This window comes from Lissotriton vulgaris, chromosome 11, assembly GCF_964263255.1.
Source record: "Lissotriton vulgaris chromosome 11, aLisVul1.2, whole genome shotgun sequence".
NCBI lineage: Eukaryota > Metazoa > Chordata > Amphibia > Caudata > Salamandridae > Lissotriton > Lissotriton vulgaris.
In genome coordinates this window covers 142,024,892-142,046,955 of record NC_141699.1, presented here as the reverse complement: position 1 = coordinate 142,046,955, position 22,064 = coordinate 142,024,892, and the positions used below count along the sequence as shown (strand labels likewise).

The 22,064-nt window shown below is 48.1% G+C and overlaps 1 protein-coding gene across 2 annotated transcripts in view; it reads left to right on the top strand.

Annotated features, from left to right (window-relative positions):
* CCDC62 (coiled-coil domain containing 62) overlaps window positions 1-22,064 on the top strand; it is a 218,235-nt gene that overhangs the window by 154,391 nt on the left and 41,780 nt on the right. For both annotated transcript variants that reach the window (XM_086942944.1, XM_086942945.1), the window contains one exon: window positions 9,512-9,695. In XM_086942944.1, coding sequence (XP_086799070.1) covers window positions 9,512-9,695 — 184 coding nt within the window. The remainder of the gene's footprint in view (window positions 1-9,511; window positions 9,696-22,064) is intronic.

Sequence of the window (22,064 nt, the reverse complement as noted above, 5' to 3'; positions counted from 1 at the left end):
ACTTCTGGCGTGGACGCCGCCATCACGCAGTCGAACAACGCCACCTACTGATGCGCAGGGATACTGCTAATAAAAAGAATTCCAGATCCATTCTGACACCAGAGAAATGTTCTAAGGTAAAGAATCTACAGATAGATAGTCTCAACCAGATAAGGCGTTATTGAAGAGGAGTAACTTTTTCTCTGCAGTTCTGCAGGCCTGATTTCATTTACTTGGAGCCATCTTTAACTTTCCCACCCAAATGGGGAATAAACCATTGCAACATTTAATGACTAAATGTCAAAGTAAGTGCATGTCCGCTGTTACTTTTAGCACTAATGTTTGGTGAAGCCTTCCTCTTTTTACAAATGTTTTCTTCTCTAATCGGTCAGATTATGGAATGTTTTTTTAATCACAGCTGTAAAACAAAGATCTGTTGCTAGTGATTGTTGTAATTAATATTTTTTTATGATTTATGTGTTTATGGCTTAGCACCTCTGCAAGGTAAAAAATAATAGTTCCCTTTGGAGGTATTGCACATCTGAGTCACTCGGAGTTTTACACAGACACTCACGCAGTATTGGGTTAAAATTCTACACGGGATGCTAAAGCACTTATTCAAAAAATATATTTTTTTATTCCACAATAACACTATATGTTAAAAACAAGTGTAAATAACCAATTTCAATAGAAACGTTTTTTCAAGACATATTAAAATCCATCAATATTACTTTAGTAACACCATTTTTTTTTAAACTCATTACACTCCAAAGATTCCTGGAAAGGAAAATGGTGGGACACTTATATTTGTCTTTAACACAGTTACTCCGGGAGTAATAAACAGCACAACCCAGAGGAGTAAAATGTTTGTATTGCTGCTGTCTTTCCACAGATCTAACACAGTTCTTGGGCGCCAACGCGTTTCAGTGGCACAACATCATTAAAGCCAGCTTCTTCAGGACAAGGGGTTTAGTTCATTCCTTTCCACAATTAAATGTTACACATACCTAGGTTGAGAAAATATGTATATAATAAAAAACATATAGATATTTCTAAAAGAAGATTATATCTTATATCTAACATAGTTGATACTCCCTGCCTAAAATTAATTGTTTCATAGTATTTAAAAGTATTGTGCATTTACATCTATGTATTACATTTTTTTTTACCATAACAAATTTATCTTGAGCTAAACATTTTATATGTACTACATGTAGCTCTGGGGGTCCATAAGTACTCTAAACATCCCAGCAGAGGTCTGTCTTATCTGACAAAATATATTATCCACCAATTATAACCCATTCAATTATACATTCCTACAATCCTTAGTCTACTTACCGGTGCAAAAGCACTCAGTTGGATTTCATTCCATAAGGTTATATATCTTCCCTTATGAAGATGCAATGTTAATCTCTATAAGTGGGGACGTAAGGGTGACCGATTGTCATCTCATTTTGATTAACTGTAGTCAGAAAATTATAATTGTTAACATTATTGTCCCTTCCGTTTACCTGTTGGTATCCTTATAGGTCCTATTTACGTGTTATAACTATCCAGTTTATCGTTTTGTATGGTAATATTAATATCCACCCGGGGGCGTGGCCACGGCGGCGAACGAAATGGCTGCTCTGCCGTGAAGCTCCTCCGGGCGGGCGCCCAAACTGGACCTTAAGGAATGTAGTCCACATCCCTGCCATCCCTGAAGGCTTCGTTCAGCCGCCTGATGATCCGGGGCAGCCTTGGAGAGGTTCCTGGGCAGCGGGGACGGCTGGTTACGGCGGCCGCGGCGGAGGGGATCTGAGGCCTCCGGAGCCCGGCGCCATCTTCCCCGCAACGCTGGAGAAACGGGTGAGTGCGCTTCGGCGGACGGCGGCCGCGCCGCCTCTCCTCTGATCCCCTGCCTCCGGCGCTTTCGCGCGCTGCTTCCCCCTGACTGCTCGGCCCGTCTTGCCCCTGGTTCCGGGCTCACGGGTGTGGCTGCTGTCTCGGCCTGCTCGGGGGTGGGGCCGGGGACTGGATCTGGGGCCCGGGCCGGGTTAGGGGGGGTGTGCTGCGGGCGCGTTCGGGGGTCCGGGGGGGAGGGGGGTGCGAGCTTGCTGTTCTGACCGGGGGCGCTCCCTGATGACGTGCGGCAGCCCAGCCGTACTCCTGCACACCGCGCCACCCTCCGTCGCCGCCGCGAGGCTGCTGATGCTGCTGGCGCCTGGGATAGGAGGCCTACCACTGCTTCTCGTGGCTCCATTTAGAGCTCCCCGGCTGCCTGCACCCCTGCTGCCTTGACTGCGGCTCGGGCCTTCGATTGCTGTCCTGTCCACGAGGCCGGTCACTGGGGGCCGTCCTGCTTCTGCCATTGGTCCCCGCTCACCTCCGCTGTCGCAGCGACTGCGGCTGACTGCATCCCTGCTACCTTGACTGCGGCTTGGGCCTTCGATTGCTGTCCTGTCCACGAGGCCGGTCACTGGGGGCCGTCCTGCTTCTGCCATTGATCCCCGCTCACCTCCGCTGTCGCAGAGACTGCGGCTGCCTGCATCCCTGCTACCTTGACTGCGGCTTGGGCCTTCGATTGCTGTCCTGTCCACGAGGCCGGTCACTGGGGGCCGTCCTGCTTCTGCCATTGGTCCCCGCTCGCCTCCGCTGACGCAGAGACTGAGGCTGCCTGCATCCCTGCTACCTTGCTGCGGCTTGGGCCTTCGATTGCTGTCCTGTCCACGAGGCCGGTCACTGGGGGCCGTCCTGCTTCTGCCATTGATCCCCGCTCACCTCCGCTGTCGCAGAGACTGCGGCCACGCCACACATCCCCCACGATGGGGAAGAAGGACCTAGCCCAAAAGACCCTCAATTTCGAAAAGGCTCCCCCTGCCACTGATCCCCCTCCGGGTGCTTCTGCTGGAGCCCAGGCGGCACAGCCTGCTGGTGATGCGGCATCCATGATGGCTACTATCATGGGGGAGATGCGGGCTGGCTTCAAAGCCCTGGACACTAGATTTGATAGCTTGGAACAGAAGCTGTCCGCCATCAATTCCACCGTACAAGCCCACGATAGACGTCTGGACTTGGCGGAGTCTAGGATATCCGACATTGACGACGACTCCTCCAAAACCCGAAAGAGACTCGAGAGGGTGGAGAAACTTCTGAAGGAAGTCGCCATTAAAAACGAGGATTTAGAAGCGCGTGGCAGGCGCAATAACATCAGAATCCTTGGCGTGGCGGAGACGACTGCCACTGGCCGGTTTGACACCTTTGTGGAAAATCTCCTCATCGAACTGTTTGGCAAAGATACGTTCACTGCAGGTTTTGTGGTGGAGAGGGCACATAGGTCCTTGGGACCTAGGCCGCGCTCGGGACAGTTGCCCCGACCCATCATCGCAAGGATTATGAACTTTAGAGACCGTGATGCCGCGCTTCGGGCGGCGAGAGAAATGGGTGAGGTACGATGGCAAGGGAGCAAGCTGTCCTTCTTCCCGGACTATACAGTCATGGTGCAAGAGGCCCGGAGAAAGTACACCAGCGTCAAGGCGGCTCTCCGAAACCTGGGCCTGAAATACAATATGCTCTACCCTGCCCGACTGAAAGTAGACCTCAATGGCCGGTTTCGCATTTTTGACTCTCCAGCGGAGGTTCAAGACTTTTGTAGTGCTTATAAGTCTGGGACTGGCTCGGCCTCCGGCTCTAGGCCCACTTCTCCTTCGCAGTCAGACACGCAGGTCAGCGCCGACCTGTTCACGGACGCTGGACAGGGTTGATTGCTCACTCCACTTTGGCCTTGGATCTTTTCTTTGTTGCGGGAGTGACTATTGTTCCTTCATACTTCTCCGTTATGACATTCTCCATGTCCAGTTGGATTGTCCGCCCGGGGGCTAGCGTTGCCTACCCCCCTAGCGCGGGCTAATATGTTTCGTTGCGTATTCTGGGGGTTTCTAGCTTGTGTAATGCTACCATTTACGCCAGTGTTTCCTACATTGCACTTGCTGTTTTGCCTTTCAGATTTGCAAATGGGGGGGTTCTGCCTCTCACGGGGTGTTGGGAGGCTGGGTGGCGGGTGGGGGGGGTGGGGTTGTTTGTTTTTTTTGTGTTGTTTTCTTATACTTTATATTGATCGCGAGACACATGGCACTGGTTTGTTCACGGGTCGCTTCTTGCCCACGATTTTCGACTTAACTTCATGGCCCGAGTAGGATTGCAGACTGGCCCTTCTATTCTTAAGTTGATGACCTGGAATGTCCGGGGCCTGAACTCTACCCGGAAGCGGAAACAGGTTTTACAGTATGCAGCAAGACATAATGTTGATATTTTAATACTGCAGGAAACACACATGGTTCATTCAGACACACCTTCCTTTGCACGGAGCTGGGGCGCAAACAGAGTGTTTTCATGCTTCAGTAGGTATGCTCGGGGGGTGGCGGTCTTGATTCACAAACGCTTACCCTTTGTCCTGACTGACAGTAAGGTGGACGGGGAGGGACGATATGTGATTTTACATGGGCTGCTGTTTGGGTACAAGGTTTCCATTGTGGGGGTTTATGGCCCTAATGTCGATTCCCCAGCCTGCCTTGCGGACCTACATTTGTCTCTAATACACGCAGATATTGATCTTCTGGCATTGGGGGGTGACTTTAACTTGTTGATGAACCCCGATAGGGACAGCACGTCCCCCTCCCCTGACCGCAAACCCCTATCCCGCGCTGCGATGGCGGATCTATGCTCCCACTTTACACTGCAGGACATTGAGGCTACCCGTCACTCTACCTCCCCGTCCTTCACGCACCACTCTGGCTTCCACAACACGAGCACCAGGATTGACTACTGGCTTTTATCCCCTGGCTTGGCGGGTTGGGTTACTGATTTACATACGCTGCCACGCACCATATCTGACCATTCTCCGGTGGTTCTGGCTCTTGCGATCCCCAGGTTGGGTGGTTATGAGAGGCAGTGGAGATTCCCTGGGCGCGCACTGACGGACCCAGTTTTCACAGAGGAGATCCGCTCGGCGATTGAGGACTATTTTGACCTCAACACCGGCTCCGTGACGGCGTGGGCCACACTATGGGAGGGATTCAAAGCAACAATCAGGGGGGTTTGCATCACCAAGCATGTAGGGGCGCTGCGTGAAATACGGTCCACCCTGTCCCGCATTGAGACTGACCTATCGGCAATTGAATCTCGGATCCTGACTGACCCCTCCCCAGCCAACGACGCTAAACGCATCGAGCTCCTGTTAGAGTTCAGAGACACGGCGGACAGGGAACTAAAATACGTCGGCAAGTACCATTCGGCCCGACAATACGGCGAGGGGGACAGACCGGGGCGGCTATTGGCGCAATTGCTGCGCCCCCCCCGGCAGGCAGCGTACATCACACAGATTGTGGCTGCAGATGGCACATCTCACTTCACCACTCCTGACATTTGTAACACTTTCTTGTCTTACTACAAGCAGCTCTACAAATCCGCCCTAACGGTGGAAACTCGCGATCCAGGTCCATACATCAACGAGATAGCCATGGTGTTCTTAGAAAAGTACATGCAAGACTTCCTGGCGCACCCTATTACTCCTGAACTGATCGTAGAGGCAATAGACTCGCTGAAGGGTTCCTCGGCGCCAGGCCTGGACGGTTTCACTGCAGATTTTTATCAAACATACAAAGAGGAGTTGGTCCCTATCCTGGTCGAGATGTACGCGGAGGCCCTGGAGTCCGGTGTTCTCCCCCCTACGCTCCGTGAGGCGGTTATTGTCTTGCTACCCAAACCTGGCCGAGACCCAACGGTCTGCGGTTCCTATCGCCCGCTATCACTCCTAAACCTAGACTATAAAATCCTTGCCAAGGCGCTCGCTTTGCGGCTCGCGCTGCTAGTGAATTCCATCATTTCACCGGTTCAATCCGGCTTCGTGCCCCAAAGGTCGACTTCCCTGAATCTACGCACAGTCTTCTCGGTCCTACATAGAATTGACCCGACCGTCCCAGCGGCGGCGGTCTTTCTGGACACCGAAAAGGCGTTCGACACCTTGGAGTGGCCCTTTTTTCTAGATGTGATGCGTAGGATGGGCATGCCGGCTATGTTTGTGGCGACCGTTGAACTGCTGTACACGGCTCCCACGGCGCGTCTTCGCCTCAATGGAACTATTACCAACAGATTCACTCTGTCTAGAGGAACACGTCAGGGATGCCCCTTATCCCCCTTGCTTTTTATTTTGGCTATGGATCCTCTGGTCCGTCACTTTCAGGAGAAACACTTGCACAGGGGACTCCAGTTCCGCACGGGGCCTCTGCTTGTCTCGCTCTACGCGGATGACATGGTTCTGTACATCCGCACCCCAGAAACCAACCTACAGCCTCTGCTGTCGGAGATTGTACGTTTTGGTGATTACTCTGGCCTCAGGGTTAATTGGCACAAATCGCAACTGTTCCCCCTTACCCTTGCCACTTCGAGGTGGCCTTGCGTCTTCCCATTGGAATGGTGCGAGGACTCCGTTAAATACCTAGGAATTCACATCCACATGGACACTGTGGCTATCATTCGCATGAACTATGGACGCGCCCTCGATTTCTTGGAAGATAACACGGATAGGTGGCTCCGCCTTCCCTTGTCAATGGCTGGTCGCATTGCCATAGTGAAAATGGTGGTACTGCCCCGGTTCTTATATTTATTCAACAACATTCCCATCCCTCTCACTCGGGTTTTCTTCACGCAACTACGCACGGCCCTGTTGAGATTGGTTTGGGGTGGGAAGCGCCCACGTCTGGCCTGGGGCGCGCTGACGCTGCCATATGAAAGGGGGGGCTTTGGGGTCCCGGACTTCTACCTCTACTACCTGGTTGCCCAGTGCTCGTATGCCCATTCCTGGTTCCATCCGGACGCCAGGATTCAACACTTGAAACCTGAGGCGGACGCTGCACTCCCTATATCCCTGGACAATGTGCTCCCTAAGGGCCTTCCTCGCGATCCGCATGACATACTTCCTCTTACCACTACGGCTTGGGCCTGGGACAAACTTAGACGCTTACTGCGTGTTGACACTCTGTATTCACAGGCCCTCCCACTGCCCAACCCTCATTGGCTCCCCATAACTGGCGAAACATTGATCTGTCGTACACTAGCTAAATACCAATTGACTACGATCGGTGACTTGTTCCCCGACGGCCACGCGCTTTCCGTTTCCGAGGACCCTCGCTTCTCGGAGCGCACTTTCATGGACACGTTTGTGCTGGCCAGACTCAAGGCATTGTTGCGTGCCACGTTCCACACCTTCCCGTTGCCACCGGACGACACTCTCGCACTCACTTCCATTATCCAGAACACTTCAGGGGCCCACGTGGTATCCAAACTTTACAAATTATGTTTATCCTCACTCCCTTCGTCGGATGAGACGGTTCGTGCCGCTTGGGAAAAGGATCTGGGCACCCATATCTCTGACGATCAATGGGACGCATGTTGCGCCACGACAAGAGAGGTGTCGATGAATAACAGACACAAACTCATTCATTTCAAATTCCTTCGCCGACTGTACCACACCCCGGCGATGGCCCACAGAATCGACCCTGCGCGCCCCCACTCCTGTCCCAAGTGCAACGCCCCACAGGCGGACTTCGCCCATCTCTCCTGGACATGCCCCAAGCTCCACACCTTTTGGGTTGCTATACATGATACACTGGGTACGATTATAGGCATTCCACTGGCCGTTTTACCTGAGATTGCCCTGATGGGATACATGTCCAACTTTCCCCGAAAGATACGCAAATTGGCATCGATCTGCTTCCTTCTGGCCAAGAGAGAGGTTGCACTGCACTGGTGCTCGAGACGGGCTCCCACAGTTGCCGCTTGGCTGCGAAGTGTGGCTTATTGCAATGTCAATAGTGTGGAATATTCTGGCCAACTCCCGGCAACCTCCCGCCCCACCGACATCTGGGACCCGTATCGCCAATACATTGCGGGGAGGGCGAGGGAAGCCACAGCTCAGTCCCTACACCCCAATTTACCTACTGGGGTGGGTTAGACCTCAGGTACCCCACGCGGCACTCCATTAGCTAGAGCTTCTGCCACGACACGCCGCTCTCCTGTTACATGGGGATGGACCGTCCCGTTTGCTCGCTGCTTTACCCTACTCTTGGTCCCTCAGGTATTGTTGGCGATCTATGGCCTTCTGTTTTTACTCCTGTTCCTCCCGGGTGGGGTGTATAGATGTTTGCTGTTATAGAAGTGTGGTTCTAGTCTGCGATGCCTCCTATTGTGATACGGAACGGACTGGTGTGCTGGTCTCGCAAGCTGTTACTTCTGAATGATGCACTTTTCTTTCCTTTTTTGAGTTTTTTGGACTATTGTTTATGCTTGCTTTGAATTTCAGTTGCTTATCAGAAAATTCTACTATTGTGACATTGGTTATGCTCCATGATGCGACCTAACTGTTTAATTCCTAGCGTCACTTTGTTACCGGAACTGATTGAACTCTGCCTACTTGACGCTATGTTCAAAATATGTAAGCTGTATTACTGTGGTTTGCGTCAATTTGCTTTAATAAAATGTTTTAAAAAAAAAAAAAAAAAAAAAAATATTAATATCCACCCTATATATAAAGAAAACTCTATTAGGTTTCAGGCCATTATACTGTACTTATTTCTATTTACATTGACCCAGTAATTTGAGTTTCAAGTATCTCACCTGGTGTTGATCAACTTGATTCTTTTAATTAATTTCCTTGGCTATAACAAAGGTATAAATATGCGTATTAGATACACAGTATGAGGCACAGAGTGCTCAAATGTTATTTTCTCATAAGTTGCATTGTTTCATATCGTGCATTATAAGTTCCTGAACGGAATACCACCTCTGTAACTCATAATTGCAAATTGTCGGTGTAGCTTCATACATTTCACAATACAATGTGTAAGACGTCTTGTTGCTTCTTGCATTTGGTATTACCAGTTTTTTTAGCTATACATAAATGTTCTATAGGACAAATCAGGATAATCTATTATCCTGAGTGTAAAAACTGTTGCACCTGACTGTCATCGTATTTTGCAAACTCAAACAAAATTGGTCTATAAAGGTGTTAGGAGTGGCACATTATAAAGGAGTGTTGAGAAAAGAACTTGCGGTTGAAGTGCCCTTTATGTCTTTAAATAGATTTAAAATATATCGCACTCCATTCACACCATAGGTGGTTTAAGGTTATTTGTAGTATTATGGCATCCAGACAGTAGAGTATAGCTACTTGAATGTTGCAAACAAGCCGAATTTCCTTTCTGTGTAGCCTACCTCGCTTTTAAAGTACTTCAGGAAATTTTAAAAATGCATCTTCTCAATCACATGATGTAATGGTAGTAGTAGACCTAAAATGTTGTGTCCAAGGGGTATCTTCTCAACCCCCTTTCCACATCATCACAGACATAAAAGTGATAGAATGGTTGTAAAAGCTACCAATATAAACATAATTTGAAAAGCAGACTCATTTACAAGTGAGTTCAAATATAAATATGCTAGTTAGAAATCCGTATAACAAAGATTCAGCATTACATTGATGTCATTTTATACTTTACAGCAAAGAAAATGTAGATCTCAGCTTTCTCAGCTTGGACTCAGCTGTTTGTTGTGGGACATCTCCACAGAGGAGAGATGCTGTTCCAGGCTCTGACGGATTCTTCAGTTCAGAATTCTCCCTAGACCTAAATGCCTCGCCAGTCACACAGTTGGCACCTACGGGGTTCAAAGCTTCCACTCCTCAGGCTAGTATTTTGATACTGGAAATATTTTATGGCTTCTTTACATTAAAGCATATCAGATCAGTCGCAAATGTTAGTAATCTATTAGAGCTATTTTTATTCTGTGATATCAAGTTCTTTTCATATCAGTTTGCTTTTTTCCCCTCAGTTGAATAGGGATAAATAATAGCTTAAAACATTACTTAGTATGTCAACATATTTATTGGGAACTTAGGATGTGATGATCACCCAAGAGGAGACCAGCCTGTCAATCTGTTGCCTGTCAATCTGTTGCTTCCACTCAGTTTCCTGGAGGTTTTAAAAAAAGGGAAAGACCATATGTGAAATTGTTTTGGAGGAATTTTCTTTTGTACTGGATGTGTTGAGGAATTGCACCGATTGCAGGTAATGCATAGAAGAGAAATCGGGTAGATTACCCCTATGTCGGTCCATGCGTTATGTTCCTTAGAAAATAGTGCAGTCAATTTGACCTTTTTTCCTGTGTTCATTTGCCAAAGTCCATCCTTAATTTGTGCAAGTGTTTGCTGTTGCTATATAAATTGGTCCTTCTAGTTTTGCACATTGGTTTATACCCTTCCTCCATTCCCCCAGCAGGCTGGCACCTGGCACCTTCTAGTTTTTTGCAACATCCCTTTTTGCCAGTAGTGTTCTCAGTCCCACTAAAGTTCTGTTGCCCCTTGGTTTTCTGGCCCAACACCTCCTAGAGTATCCCAAATATGTTACGCCAGTATTGCTGAATGATTGAGTGTCCCCTAACCATGTGAGAAAAATCTCCCACTTTCTTGCATCTGGTAAAGGTAGGCTCTGGAATTCTCTAGACTTTCCACAGTCATCTGGTTATAAAGATTGTGCAGTGCAGATAATTAGGCTGAATGAGGCGCAAACGGGCTAATGTGGCCAGGGAACAATTTGTCATCCATGCATTTTGCCTCGAAGGGGCCCAGCCATCCAGCTATTGCAAACACAATAAGATGATGGACGGACCTCTGAAACTTTTCAGACACTCACCCCCCAACCACTATTAGATCTGGGTTAAATCCATCATCATTCTTTTGCTCACTTGGACACCCCAGTTCAGACCCAGCCATATGCAAATCAGTCTTGACCCTGTTCCTCATGGGAACAGTCCAGCCCAAACTGCAAAGTCAGGTCTGTCCTGAACCGGAAACGAGCATTGTGGAACCAGTAGGAATACTCCTCCCACCATGCTTTTAGGCTCAATAACGCACAATACTTTTTTTTTTTTAAAGTATTTTTATTGTTAACAGGCTGACAAGGAAGAAATACATTAATACATTAATACATATATTAGCGGACATGTATATATAATATAATAAAGAAAACAGGACAAGAGAAAAAAAAAAAGGCAAAGTACAAAAGAAAGAGAAAATAGTAAATTAATTCACTGATACATGTTTAAAAAAAGTTATAACATTTTCTTTCAAAGACCGGCCAAAATGTATTGCCCTGGAGACACTCGTTATTAATATCATTAAAGCATGGTATTTGCCTATGCCCAATAAAGGAAGAAAGCACCATCATTCCACAAAAGTTCCCCAATTTTTTTCATATTTGCTCAGTGAGCTTGTTCCCCTAAGATTCGCTAAGGCTAGTTCCATCGAGTGAATCTCGGTTACAAGTGCCCACCAGTCCCAGACCGTGGGTGGTTCGGAGCAGGTCCAAGCTCTGGCCAAGGTTAGTTTGGCACAAGACATAAGTATAGTAACCAAGGCTGCCTGTGGGAAAAAGACGGGATAGGTGTCTAACAAAACAGAAGCAGCCGTAAATATGGGCAGCTGGATCTGCTTAATTTTCAAAACCTTCTGAATATCGCCCCAGAAGGCCATAGGATTAGGACAAGAGAACAACATATGTGCCAGATCGGCTGCATCAATGGAGCATTTGGGGCACTTTGTACGATCGCTGTAGGAGCTATTAGGAGACCATTTGGAGATTCTTTCGGGCGTGTAGTATAACATGCAAGTTGTTCTAAATTGTTGGAGCCTTAGACTAGATGACCGTACTCGCTTGTTAATATTTATCAGGGAACACTCTATTTGTTTTGATGTTATATTTGAACCCAGTAATCTGCTCCACTTGTCAGCTAATTTAGGACAATCATTTGATTTAAGATCGATTAGAAGTCTATAAGCTTCGCTTATTACTGACTTGCTTTTTAAAGAGTTATGAACAAGTCCATATGTCACAATCAGAAACCTCCTGAACTTGTTTTTTGTTGATCAGGTAGTCGTGCAACTGTAAGTGTTTGTACCTCATATTTTCAGGTAAGTCATATATCAATTTAAGAGTGTTGAAGTCTAAGAATCCTTGTGTGCCATATAGGTCCCCTAAAACGCTAATTCCTGACCTAGACCAACCATGTGCGATGTTGTCATTAAAGATTCCCGGAAGACCCGGGTTGCCCCACAGCGGTAGCTTTTTATGGAAGAAAGTGGTTTTACAGAAAGTTAGTATATTGCCCCAAATCTTTATTATGTCCTTTGCGGTCTTGAATTTAACCCTTTTGTAGTAATTGGGGTCATTTGCTCGTAGCAAAAACATATTTGAATCAAGTTTTAACATAAAAGAGTGGAAAAACAGTGCCCCTCCTCTGTTAAGTAGAGAACGGAGACGAATAACAAAAGCAGACCAAAAGTACAGCTTAAAATCGGGAAAATTAAGCCCTCCCTAACTCGTATTGTTTTTCATAAGATTCAGCAACCTTCTCGCTTTTTTGTAGCCCCAGATAAAGCTGCTGAGTGCTCCGTCAAGTTGCTTAAAAAACTGATTATTTAGTGCCAGTGGGATGGATCGAAATAAGTACACAAATTTAGGCAATACCTTCATCTTGATTAGGTTGATTCTGCCGATTAAATTCAGGGGTAGTCTGTGCCACTTTTTTAATAGTAGAATAGTGGATTTAGTTAGTTCATTGTAATTTATATTGTTGAATTGCTGTAGTTTGGCCGTTATTTTGACCCCTAGATATGTGGCAATTTTGCAGATCTCAGGAACCACCACGGCTGGAGTGTAGTTAGCTATAACTTGTGTCTTTTGTAGGTTGAGTTTGTAACCGGACACCTTACCGAATTTGCCAGCCTTTAGGGCGATTCCCTGTAGTGCCTCCACAATATCTTGTGAGTAGACCGCGATATCATCAGCATATGCTGTTATTTTTAGCACCTGTGAGCCTGATCTAAAGGGTACAATCTGGGTTTGGGACTGAAGAGCAAACAGAAAAGGTTCCAGTGAAAGGGCAAATAAAAGAGGTGATGGGGGACATCACTGACGAGTGCCACGTAGAATTGAGAAATCTGGAGAAGTCAGGCCCCCGTAGCTGGTGCAGGCCACTGGATTATCATACAGCGCCTGTATGCCCTGCAAAAATTGCCCCCCGAACCCCATTTTGGACAAGACGCACCAGAGATAGTCCCACCCCACTCGGTCAAAAGCCTACTCGGCATCTAATAGGATCATGCCGAGTGGGGTGGATTCAGTCTCTGCGACATCGAATGTTGTGATGGCCATATTGACGTGTATTGTGGTATCTCTCCCGGTTATGAACCCATGTTGCTGTGGGTTAATAATTTGAGGCATGATAGGGGCTAGTCTTAATGCTAGAATTTTTGCAAATATTTTTGCGTCCGTATTTATCAGAGAGATAGGGCGATATGACCCTCTCTCCTCCTTCGGCTTGTCTTTCTTCAAGAAAAAGATTATTTTCGCCCTATTCCATGATTTAGGAGCTTTTCCATTTGACCCTACAGATTGAATAACCTTCAGCAGCAAATATTCTAATTCTGCTAAACACGATTTATATATCTCCAGAGGTATTGTGTCCTCCCCTGCCGCTTTTCCTACGGGTAATAAAGCGATGGCCTGATGTAATTCTGCCATGGTTATATCGTCAGACAATGAGTCCATCTCTAAAATGTTCTGTGTGTTTATTAAGTGCTCTTCGACGTATTCCCGTATATCGTCTAGGTTAGGCTCAGTTTCTGGAGTAAATAATGTTCTATAGAAGTCAGCAAATTGTTCTAGTATATCTAGTGGCTGGTTATAAATCTTGTTACCGGCCCCCCGAATATTTGTAATCGTGGAGCTTGCTCTGTCCTCAGCAACTTTATAGTCCAAAATTTTGCCGATTTTATCCCCCCCCTCGTATTGTGCGATTTTAAATTTATGTATATTGGCGCTGCTCTTCTGAATAAACTTAGTCTTAGCTTCACTTTTTAATAAACCAAGTTTGAGGCAGATTTCTGTGGTCGTGGACAGATTTAATCGGAGTGCTGAGGCCAGTAACTCTTCTTGGGTGGTTATTTTTGAGATCAGCATATCGTTGTGCTTTTTGCGTTCCAGGTTTTGTTTAATCACATAAGCCTGAGTAAAACCCCTAATACTTGCTTTGCAAGCATCCCATACCATACAGTATGCATCTGAGTCTATGTTGATATCTATAAATTCTGTAAGATGCGATTTAAGCTGCGTCATATAGAGTATGTCTGAAGAAGTCCTAGTATGTGCTATTGTAAATATCAGCATTATTGCATTGTGATCCGAAGAAATTCGGGGGCATAAAACCATGGAGCTGACCTTCAGTAGGTTATCGCTTGTTAATGCCATGTCCAATCTTTTTTTTTTTTTTTGAAAACCTTTATTTATCAGAAACATAGTACACAGCGTCTGCCTACAACCACTGCGGGCCGGCCGCAATGACAATAAATAGCCTTCCAAGGTACCTTGCGCAGCAAATAAAGGACAAAAAATCAACAATATCAACACTACGGTAGACTGGCAAGGAGCCACAGGAGAAGGATAGAGAGGGTTTCATTTTGTAATTTAGACGAATCGTCCTAAAGTCAGATCGGGTGGCCGAAAGGGCGAACCAAATAAGAGGATATACACGAGTTAAACATCATTATCAAGTAACTGGCGTAAATCAGCACAATAAGGATAAACAAGCACCGAAATACATATCACCCCAGTTAGCGCCCGCCCAGTCAATATGTCACATCAGGAGTTGCATTCTAGCTGGTATACGGTATAGTAGGATATAAGAGGGATCATTCTATGACAACGATGAAAGGATCCTACGACATGCAGAAAGGCACTTATTACATGGGAAAATTAGCAGCAGAAAATGCGCCCTCAAACAGTAGTATAAAAGGGAAGGAAGAGCAGGATGTGTAATCATTCAGTAACTATGCATTAAAATCGATATCATGGTCGTGAATCAATAAACCTTGCGACAGTGACACAGACGCAAAGCGCGAAAATCCGTCCCAGAAAGAACTAAACCCAACCCCCATCTGACCCGAGATACGAAAGAAGAAGAAGGAAACAAGAGAAAGAACAAGAAGAAAAGGCCATAGAAACAAAAAGAAAACGAAAATCAAGCCCCACCCTGCACGTCGAAGAGGCTACGGCCCCCCCCCCCCTACTAACGTGCCTGTCGCCCCAAGAGTACCCACATAAGGGAAAAGACGGGGGAAAGTCAACACAAGCAGACTCCCGCCCCACCCCATTCGCACAAAGCAGCTCAGGCTCGATCCCAAACAGACCAGTAGGTCGACAAACAATGGCGGCGTCGTAGTACAGTTCAGCAAAGCGTCCACATCATAATGGGTGACCGGGGATCAGTCCTGCGATGCATAAAGGAAGAGTTCACCCCTGTCCCAACTTTACCCTTCCATCAATACGTAGCCACTGAAAGTTTGCAATGGGGCACCGCCCCGGACGAACAAGACGGCCAGGCGGGTAGAACAAAAGCAATTCAGCGAGAGATCTCAGAGGCAAGGGACTGACAAGTAATCTCCTGAGGACATGTAGGCACAGGAACAAGGCTCCGAGCAAATCCCTCAGGTTGCGACCCGGTAGTGGCCACACAAGATAGCCGGGTGGTGAAACAGGCCCATGGGGGGAATCCGCACGTTTTGCAGAACTAGGCCTCGATGGCACATTCACGCGGCCAGTTAGGTGGGATCTGTGACCAACATCATCCAGGGCCCTCCATGGCACCACCGGTAGACACGTAGCAGGCACATCTAATGGCGGCGAAGATCCGCCCACAACACTACCTCTCACGGGATCGCCGGAGCCTTCTTCCAACGGATGGGTGATAATAGCGTCTAGGCGCCGTGCAAGGTCCCCGGCCCCATCCAAACAGGCAATGCGCAGGGAGCTCAGCGCAGCAATGAGGTCGCGAGCCGTAGGTTCCATGGTACCTAGCCGATATAAAATCACTCACTCTCAGGGTATCTTCTACCTCGGCCAATGTCAGTGACCCCCACCGAACCGCCCAGCCGAAAAGTTAGTGCATAAGTCACCAGAGCAGGGGCTGGCGCCACCTCCAGCTGCTACGATCGATCCGCCATTACACCTCGCCAATACACAGTACACTCAGTTACAGGATGCCCCATAAGAAGCGCGGGCAGCATTGGCGTTATGTGGCACAGAGTCTCAATAGCAGGGGCAGACCCACCAACTGTGCGCAGGAGCGCCGACCTCCATACCGTCGAGGTCCGAAACGAAGCACCGGTCTGCCCCAGGTCAGCCAGCGCCAGCAACGTTGCTCCCGTTCCAAAATGGCGATCTCAGCTCGTCCAGTAGATCCACACGCAGCGCAGAGAACAAAGGAACGGTCGTACCAGGCGATGGATCCGATCTCCAGCGTGTGCGCCCGTGTCTGTGGTGGCGCCAAGTCCCCACGTCCGTCCGGGTTGGCGCAGTGTCTCTCCCGCAGCTAAGAGATATGGGCTTCGTGGCCCGCAAAGCCGCGACCTCCAGTGGCATCCGCGGCCGGCACCAACATCCGGTCCCTCGGCCAGCAGTCGGACACCGCCACGGCGTCTAGCGAGAAAGGGTGGATGGATGGGTCACCGGTCACCGCCAAGCGCCGGAGTTGCCGCCCGCCGATCCTCGCATCTTCCGACGTCTTGCGAGCACTGCCCGAGCCTGTGCGACCCGGGGAAGAGCAGGATATTCACAGGATAAGTGCCGTGGCGAGCGGAGCTCGCCGACTAGGCGGCCATCTCGCTCCGCGCTCGGCCACGCCCCCGTCGCCATGTCCAATCTTGAACAAAGTTTATGAGGCGCGGAATAGTAGGTATACCCCGGTGTTTTTGGATATAAATACCGCCAAGCATCTTTAATGTTGTGGATACGGCATAGGTCAAGAATGGACGACCTGGTTTTATGCATACTTTGATAGCTACCAGACCTAGTTGTGTCTATTCTGTAGTCCATGATACAATTAAAATCCCCCATGATGATAAGTTCTCATTCCCAGTCCAAAAGTTTAATATTCAGCTGATCAAAAAGGATGGGTTCATCTGTATTGGAGCCGTACACCACACATAGGACATATTTGTGGCTATCGAAGCTAATCTGCGCTACTGCCCATCTGCCACCCTTGTCACAAGAGGTCTGTATTACTTCAGCCCTAAATCGCATGTCCTTGAGGATAGCAACCCCTCTTATGGAGTACCCGAAGGTGGAGCAAACCACAATGTCATATCCCAATTGATTAAGTAACTTTTTATCCTTTCCAGCAATATGTGTTTCGGATAGGAGAGCAAAATGAGGGTTGTGTAGTTTTAGTTCTTCTTTAACCGAGCATCCCTTATTTTTGCTATTTAACCCCGCTACGTTCCAAGCTAAGCACTTTATTTCATACATTTGTAAATAAAAAAAACCTTAAACCCATCTACAGGTGTCCAGGTGTCCTGGGGAGTTTCCTATTCCTCATGCCATTAGTAGACAAAACAAAAAGAACTAAAATGTCCTCGCAACATTCTACCCCATCAGCCTGAAAGCAAATTTTACTAATCCTCCTCCCCCCCCTCCCACCCAACCCCCTATCCTGCGGCAATAACGCACAATACTGACCTCTAGGCCTGGAATACTACCCTGGTGGTCTCCTAGAGCGAGTGGGGGTTGGGTGTCCCAGATAGTATGCCTCCAATATTATCCATCAATGATCATGCGACCTACACCCTAATTGCAGGGATCTCCTATCAGCAGTGCATCCATGTGTTCACCATGTGTGTGCAGCCCAATAGTAAAGACTAATATCCAGGCCTCCTTAGAATGTGGACCTGATAAATTTATCAAAGGAAATTCTGGGGGATTGTTGTCCCATTGAAATGTATGCACTTTAGAAGTGATGTTGGTGAACCAATGGTTTGGGACAGAGAATGGGATATTTTGGAGGACATACAACTAGCACAGGAGAATCCTCATCTTATATAGGGACACTCTCCTCAACAGAGTGAGAGGCAGTTTGGTCCGTCTGTCCATATTTTCTTGAATTGCACGGATGAGTGGCCGCAGGTTGAGTGTCCATGCCAATTCTGTCTCCCAGGTCATTTGGATTCCCAGGTACTAGAAACTCAATTGTAGGATAGTGATAGTAGGGTGCAACATTTCATCCCCTCGGTCACCTCTCTGGTACCAAGAGCAATTTGGACCAATTTACTTTCAGTCCGGAAGCAGGCCCAAATGTGTTTAGGATATGAATATGGTGAGGGCCTGTTACTGCCATAAAAAGAACATTGTCTGCATACAGGGCGATCCTGTCCCCCATTGGCGCTTCCCTGTTGAATCCCTACATCTCGCTGTCGCATCGGTTCTATTGCCAGGGCAAGGGGAATCCCTGTTTGGTACTCAGTTGAATAAGAAATCTAAGGGAAGTTGCCCCATTTACCTGCACTTGAGCCTGCAGCCTGCCTGGTGTATAAAATGCAAATGTAGAATTGGAAACGAGCACCAAGGCCCAGTTTTCTTAGCACTACATGTAAAAAGGCCCAGTACAAAGAGTCAAAGGTTTATAAAGTCGAGGAGCATAAGTGCTGCAATGTCCGGAAGCGAGCCAGGGCCAGATGGACTCTTTGGATGCAGTGTCTTGTGTTGCGGTGGATCCGGATGGATCAGGCGACTCAGCATGTGGGTAAGGCGTCTCGCCTAGACTTTAGTGAACAGTTTAACCTCTGTGTTTATAAAGGAGATTGGCCAATACGAGGTGCATCAGTCAAGTGGTTTATCGGGTTTTGGTGGCACCATTATGGTGGCTTGGTCTAGTTCTGTAGGAAAATGGCCTTGAGTGATGAGAGAGGGCCTTATCAATATCTTCTACAGTAAGTAGCTGGTCTAGGTCTTCCCGTTCTGAAGGGTGTCAGTCTAGGCAGTGGGATGTCAGTGAGTTAAGGGACGTAAGCTTCACAGACCGGGTTTTCACATTTGCAGTAAAGTGGGCCATAGTATTCATCAAAGGCAGAGGATATCTCTGCGTTGGGTTAATGTTTGCACCCTATTTGGTTTAGTTATATTGGGCACTACTCCGGATTCCAGTTACCTTGTGGCAAGCCAGTTCAAAGGTTTGCTGGACTTATCACCCCATTCAAAGTGGACGTTTCCAGTTCTGGGATGTGACCATAAATCTCACAGGATCTGTCCCTAACATAAGATCGTGCCTCCACTCTCATAGTGGCTTTACATGCCTCTCATAGTGTCCTGGGTGTGTCCACTGTCTCTTCCCTTGGTTGACGCTTAGGAAGACCTTCAACTGGGATTTCAGTATCTGAATGAATGGCTGATCTGTTAGAAACCAGGCTTTGAGACAACACATCTGTCTCCCTCCTCCTGGCCCCAATGTGGACCATGACAGGGGCGTGGCCTGAGATATTCCTCATGAGGATATGGGAGCTCGGTGTGGGCAGGAGGTCAGGGGTTGAGAACAAGAAAGGCAATGCAGGATAATAAGCCTTGTGCTTCCAAGGTGTGTATTCCCTATGCTCAGGGATCCACACACACCATGCATCACAGAAGCCTAGGTACCTGAGTCCAGATGGTTGTCAACCCACCCCCCACCTCCAATCGAAAGTGGGCCCTGTACTCTGGAAGGAGTCACAGGGCCTCAGGATGTCATTCAAATCCCCCCTCCATAATTGTCTTACCAGGGGAGAGGGACTGTGTCTGTCTTCAGGGTAGGTGAGCACAGTTGTGAGAGAGATGTATACACTGAGCAAGTTGTAGTTGATGCCTTCTATTGAGGCCTTCCCTGACACGTATCTCCTCCAGTGTCACAAGTGGCACAAGAGACCATCAGTGGCAGGGATTTAAGATGCATGATTGCCACTCCCCTGGAGCCCAGGTTGAATTCACATTGATACATTTTGTTGTGACCAGGTACAGTTGGCCCCTAGGAGATGGATCTCTTGTAGCATCAAAATCTGAGGAGCGTGATGATGTATAAATTGCAGGACTGCCCCCGTTTAATTTGATCTATGAGACCATTCATGTTCCATGTCATAGCTGTAATATTAGTCATTGCTGTTTATGTCAGGACCAGTGTGTATGTTGAGGTGGTATCTTATGGACTTCCCCAGTCCTTGGGAAGCTTTCATCCAGCCTGTCTGTCCCAGTTCACCGCAAGGTAGAGCTGTGGTTTATGATGTTATGTAAGGCATGCATGTCTTAAAGTGTTCCTACTAAAATAAAGTCAGAAAAGTAAACAAAATAAGTTACCCGATTTCCCTTCCAACCATCCGTATCCCCTCCCCCCCGTAGAAACATCTGTCACCCAAATACAATTCCCAAACTCTTAACTGGAGTTTGTTATAAACCTTCTCCTGGCTTTCAAGGGCTGTGTTAAGGATGCATTGGTGGTGGCGTGCGGAAATTTGTCACGTCTAGTATAGCGACCCATCTTTATAGAATCAGTGTTCCATATCGATGTGGGGTCGGGCCCCCTCTGTGGTCCCAGTCTTCAACATGTTTTGGGCATCATTCTCCTGTCTCTAAGTCCAATATCACCAGGGCTTTTTGGTGGTCTCGGAACCCACTATAGTATTTCTTTCTGCGCCTGGGGCCTTTGTGCCATTTCTCACTGATCCTCGACCTCATGACCCTGGATGTTCGGGCTATAATGGAGGATGGTTTGTCAGTAGTGGTCATTGATCTGTCAACCAGTCACAGGCCTTGTCTGGGATCTTGAGAAAACATGGATTTGCCCCCATAGATCAGTCGTAGACACGCTGGAAAAAGGAGCATGTGTTGTAGTTCCATGGCCTATGTTTTTTTTTAAATTGATAGTATGACTTCCGTTGTACTTGAACTTGCGGCATGTATTCTGGGAATATCATCACACATCCAGATTGATACATGGTGTCCCTTTTGCACATAGGATAACATCCCGATCTCTGTAGTTCTAGATTTTGGCCATCATGGGGCGAGGTGTGGGGGGTTAGGTGGGAAGGGGAGAGGGGGGGGGGGGGGGCTGGGTTGGCTGCGATCTTTCTGCCCCTTCGGGAAATCTGACAAAATGGTGATTACTCCTGTGGGCTCTGTTTTCAGCGTCTTCTGCCCAGTCAGTAAGAGTCTTAAAGTTCACAGTCAAACGAGATTGCACTGTCTTGAGATTTCGGACTGTATCTTCCATTTCAGAGATGCACCCTTTTGCTTCAGATACTGGGGCTGTGGTGTTGCGGAGGTCTTGTCTCAGGAAGGCCACGTCCACCCATACTTCTCTGATCTTGGATTCAAAGGCAGAGCGTGAGTCTTCCATGGCTTGCAGGATCACAGAAGTGTCCCCTCCTCCGATGGTATGGTCACCAGTTGGACCTTCTGACCCCCAGCTAGTCCTGTGAACTTGTCCATCTTGGTTTGGGCCAGGGTCACAGCCCCTGTAGTGCTCCCTTTTCGGTCCCGGATCCCCGGTTGGAGCCCCTAGGCAGTCAGTGTCCCCGGTGTATTCTTGTCTCATAGGCAGCGATATTTCTGCGATCTTACCTGGCCGCCTGCCCCGGACCACTCCAACTGTGGGCAATACGTGTAGCAGGGCTCCCAGGATTTCCTTAACTAATCAGTACAAGCTGAGGTCTGCATCCCCTAAGGGAGAGGCCCCCTTGTGACCTGACTGAGGGGTACCCGCCTGCTGAACCATTGTGTAGCATGGTGGCCTGTGTCCGAGCTCGCCTGTCCCCTCCCGGGCCTCACCTCTGGTTCGATGGCCGATCTCTGGCCTCGGTGTGCAGTCTACCCCCCAGCCGCCCAATGCGGCCTAGGGCAGCAGATCTATATAACCTTGGGATTCCTCTGCAGCCATCTTGTCTCCCGGCTTGCGATTGTTAGTATCCATCCTGGGGCCCCTCTGGGGTGGCTCCTTTCCATGAATCTCACTGCACGTTGGCCCTGCAGTCCCATTTGTGGCCATGTGACTGGCTCCCCTGTCACCGGGCATCCCTTCCTGGCTGCAGCCCATCTCCTTTTACCAGCTGCAAGAGTTCATAATCTTGGCTGGTGCTCCAAGTTTCCTCTCCAAGGTGACCCCATCCCATCGGGAAGTTCTCAGGCAAAGGGCTGCTTTGCGTTCCA